At 38.7% G+C, this 4934-nt stretch overlaps 1 protein-coding gene across 1 annotated transcript in view; it reads left to right on the forward strand.

Annotated features, from left to right (window-relative positions):
• Positions 1–814: 814 nt before the first annotated feature.
• PRRG4 (proline rich Gla (G-carboxyglutamic acid) 4 (transmembrane)) overlaps positions 815–4934 on the forward strand; it is a 6099-nt gene continuing 1979 nt past the window's right edge. The window contains exons 1-2 of the mRNA XM_010004270.1: positions 815–881; positions 3753–3916. Of these exons, the coding sequence (XP_010002572.1) occupies positions 815–881; positions 3753–3916 (231 nt within the window). The remainder of the gene's footprint in view (positions 882–3752; positions 3917–4934) is intronic.

Below are 4934 nucleotides of genomic sequence, written 5' to 3' on the forward strand. Positions count from 1 at the left end.
CGGCGCAGCCCCGGAGACGCTGCCCCAGGGGTCGCCGCCGTTTCCTCGCCGGGACAGGTAGGGAAGCGGAGCAGGAAGCGGAGCGGGGATCGGGACGGGACGGGAGACGCTCCCCCGCAGCCTGCCCGGGGGTCCCGCTGCCCGCAGGGCTTGGGGCTTGTGCCCTCGCTCTCCTGGGGGCCGTCGGGTGCTGTGATTTTCTCTGTGTCGGGCATCTCTGGGAAGAACTAAGGCCTTATTTAATTCGTATTTTCTGCCGCCGTCCTAGGCAGGGGAGGGCAGGCTCTGGTGTACCGGGAGTCAGGAAGCTGGGAATGCCTTTCACCGGGCAAAATGGTTTCTGTCGGTCTTTGTACGTCGGGTGACTTTTATAACCTGCTGTAGCTGCCTTGGCAGCAAAATCGCGGCCATTTGAAGTTTCAGGGCGTACCTGCGGCAGCCTGTGGGGGATCTTTCCCTGTTAATTCACCAGGTACCCGAGCTGCTGCTCTGCTGAGCCACTTCCCCGGGACAGGAGAGCAGACATTGCCTGGCCGCCGTGAGAGCAGCCCCGGTGACATGTGCGGATGTTATGCAATGAAAACTTAGTAAGAGACTAGCAGGACCAGTTCAGATTGGTGTCTTTTTTCTAGGGATCCATTAGCCTCAACGGCATGTAAGTGCTTGTGTTAGATTACTTCATTTATAGGATTCATTCCAGGGTTCATCACTGACACTTCAGAAGATTGTGTTGTCATTTAACTCACTTCAGTTTCTGCCTGACAGATACCACACCATGTTTGCATTTTTGGTACTGCTGTGTCAACTGCACGTGATGATGTTTGCATTTCCTCACTGCACAGAGAAATTACCTAACTTGAAGAAACCTGAACAGAAAGATGGTAACTTACTTTTAATGTGATTTTATGCTTTCCAAAATAAAACTGTGTCTAACTTTGCTTCAGCTGAGAAGTCTTTGTATGTATGTAAATTGAAGTTTTGTTTGTTTGTTTGTTTAATTAAGACGTTAAGCTGGTTTATACCTGATTTTAGAATATTTTAGTATCTTTTGTTGAAATTATTGATAATTCACTTGGGTGTTGATATTAAGTATTTATCAAATCCCGTAGTAAGAGCAGACTGGGACAACTGAGCTTTCTCTAGGTCTCTAGAATTGATATAACCAGAATCCTCTAAGTAACATCAAAATGCCAAAAGTTTGAAATCTGTATTAAGACAGAACTGCTTTGGTACTATTGGAGCACACCTCAGTTTTACTTGTATATCTAAAATAGCTTTTTTTTGAAAGAGTTTATTTGCTTGTTTTTGGAGACTGATATTTTTTTCTCAATACCAGATCCCTTTAATCCCCTTAGAAAGATAAAGCTAGTGCTGCTATTGCAGTTCTTCACTTTAGATGGAGGGAAGGAGGCTCCTTCAGGGCAGTGTGTTGAGCAGAAAATGTGGCTAGCAGAAAAAAAAAAATCCTTGAGACAGGTTATTCATTAAATTCCATATTGCTCTGGGACATAAAATGTCAGGCTGCCTCCTGCCAAGTTCAGGACGTAGAAACCTCTCCTGACAAAAAGCCCAGATCACTGCTCCTTTGAAGATTAAGGAGCCAAGAGAGAGATCCAACTCTTCATCCAATAATTTACTAAGTAGAACAGTTGCGAAGAATATGGGGTACCTGCATGAAGAGGTTGCCCCTTCAGCATTTTCTGAACATCTTTTACCAGCAGTTTCTTTATTCAGCACATTGCATGGATGCATTTTCAATTAAATGCCAGGGATTCTGAAACAGGATTTACCATTTTGTTGAACCATGTCCTAAGGACTGCATTCAGTTTCCTCATATGTACAAAAGAATTCAAATCTGTTTCATTCCCCAAATACTGTCTTAGTCATCAGGTTTTAGGTAAATCGGAGATGTGAGATTAGGTGCACTGTGACTGTGTCCTACAAAGGGAAAAATGTGCAAACAAATGCACTTTGAAAGAAAAAAGGAGCATGGGAATTAGGAGTCCTGGGCTCCAGGCAGCTTGCCTGTGCATTCCATGTTAATAAAAAATGCATCAATTATCTAAGTTAATTCAGAAGTTTAGTGACTAATACCTTGCATGGTAAGGAATGAAACAGTACTGAGCAAAACTGAAGGTCTGTTTCAGAAGACTGAAGTTATTCTTGCAATTTGCATTCAACCAATATATTGATGATTTTTTTCCCCACATACTTATTTTCCCTTTCCACTTGTGGGTTTGGGGTTTGTTTGTTTGTATTTTTTATGAAGTCCTTCTCTCTGGTTACTCTTATATACAGCATTAATATTTTAAGCTTGAATTTTCTTACAATTGCTTTAGAATAACAGGCTTCCCTTCCTACACAAATTTGTGTGCACGTGTGGCTCCTTCATTATATACTGTAATAGATGTTATATAAGTGTATACTGTAATATTCCTTCAATATACTGTAATATTTGAGATGTAAACAACCAATATGCAAGTTAGACTGCAGTTTTCTTAGTTTTCACAGAGCACACCATTTTGAGATACCATTGAAAGATCTAACAGCAACTATTAGGGTAAAAATTCTTGAATGATGTGATAATCTACCCAAACAAGCTAATAAGAACACGGAGTTAATCTGTAGCTCAATAACGTTATTCTGAATCTCATCTCCTTTTTTAGCTGTCTGGCTTGGTATGTAACAATGCTGTTCCTGCATTTCACTTGCAAAAATCATCTAGTTTTTTTGCTTAACCAAATAGTCTGAATTTCTTGGAGTAATAGTCTGAATTTCTTGGAGTGAATTTCTTGGAGTAAAATCTATGATTCTATGAAAGGTTAGGCTTTCACTGAAAATCAAGCCAGAAAACTAGTTCTGTCATATAAAGATTTTTTTTTCAAAAAAAGAAGCTGTAGGAAGAGCAGGCTAAAACTTGACTATGGAAAATGCCTGGTGAGCAAATACATTCCTATATTCCAAAGCTTTCTATAATTTCAATAGCTCTTCTGGAATCTCACCTCACAACTTACTTCATGGGGCCTCATGGAGCCTGTAATAAGCATAAAATAATCAAACGTCTTCCAAAGTGCCTGTTGTCAGTAAAACTCCTATCATGGAGTAATTTAAAACAAATAAACTTGGCAATAGGCCAACCTTGACATAGAACTTGCTGTTAGGAGTGTGAAAAGAGAACAAGTATAAAATGAATAGGACTCTTCTGCCATGATTTAAACATGTAAAATTCTATAAACAAAATTTGGAACTTAAAGATATAATAATATTGATAAAAGCATATTGTGGATACTTTAGAATGGGGTTTTTTTGTCTGTTTTTCCCCACACACACTTCCTTCCTCCAGAGGGTCAGTGTCTTGCTGGGTTTAGATCTGACTGACTTTCTGCTTTATGTGACTGAATACTTTGTCCTTAAAAGCTCCAGTAAAAAACTGATGCCCACATCCCAGAACACCAAAACTTGAACAACAGCTGTCATGAGAACCAAATTATTTTGACCAGTATAAGAAATAGCTGAAATGCTTTATGAGAAAGTAAAATATGTTTATTTTATATTGCATAGTTAGAAAAGTTAGCAAAAATTAAGAAGTTTTAGAAGGACACCTTGACATTTCTTTTTCCTTTATGTAGCTGAGAGATGCTAGGGGAAGTGGTGGTCTTGATGTGCTCTTATGGGATATTAACCATTCTTTAAAAATACCAAATTTAACTTACCCAACTTGTTTTAAATCAACTTGATTTTTTTTACATTAGTGTTCACATCAGAAAAGGAGGCCAATTCATTCATTGGACGACATCTTCTGAGTAACAGATTTGATTTTGAAGCATTCACACCAGATAACCTGGAGAGAGAATGCTTTGAAGAGGCGTGCAATTATGAAGAAGCAAGAGAAGTATTTGAAGATGCTGATAAAACGGTAGCTGTTCAAACTGAATTTAATATATTGAAGGAGATTATTGACTAAATCATTGCTGCATCTAAACACCATAGCCCTTCTGAAAACAGCACTTCAGATGATTGCTTATTTTACTGTAAAAGTAGAAGCCCCAGTTAGATGGGGTTATTGCTGTAGATAAACAGTGAATATACTTATGTACTATTGTCTTAAAGACTTTAGATAAGGGTTCCAATTCTGCAAACAAATATGAATGAAGCTTCAGGGGTACTGCTTGTGGATATACCTATATCTGCTTTCAGATTCTCATAATTTTTTGGTAACTAATTTGAATGTGTTCCACATGCTTTATGTATTAATTGGCCGATTGTATCCTTCCATCATGCCAAAGAAGCATTTTAGAGGAGAGGAGCACAGAGCAAATCTGCAGTTCAGCTCTTGCTCTGTTTTCCTACAGCATTATTATGTTCTAAATCACCAGCTATATGCACCTTCGAAGAAGCCTGGGATAAAAAAGAAAAAAATACATAAGAAACCTTTCAGCCCATTAATAGAACGTGATGATTGAAGACTAGCTCTTGCTGCATGCAGGAAGAATTCTTTTGTGACTCTAGTTGTGCTCTGAACTGACAAGCAAGGAACACACTGCTGTTCTGAAGGTGGAAATGTTAGTTTGCTGTTGCTAGCATTTTCCTAAGAAAACGGTGGAAGTGTTAAATCAGAATCTTGATAGTCTTTTGCTGGGTAACAAAAATGGAAACTACAGCTAAACATACTTAATGTGTGTCATGCAACATGAGCATTTTTCTCTTAATGAATCCTATTTTTCCTAGCTGATAGGAATTCAGATACTGATCATGCAAATACCTGATTCTTAAGAATTTGACTTTGCCTCATTAATACTCTTCTGTAGGGATATACAAAGATTAATTGTGAACATTTGTTTAGTTTCAAAATATATTCTAACTGCAATCAGGCAGAAATATGAGGTAACATTGGGCAGCTGAATGCACTTTTCTCTTTTTCCAGCTCCTTCAGC

Source organism: Chaetura pelagica, unplaced genomic scaffold (assembly GCF_000747805.2).
Source record: "Chaetura pelagica isolate M959 unplaced genomic scaffold, ChaPel_1.0 scaffold119, whole genome shotgun sequence".
In the NCBI taxonomy this organism is placed as follows: Eukaryota; Metazoa; Chordata; class Aves; order Apodiformes; family Apodidae; genus Chaetura; species Chaetura pelagica.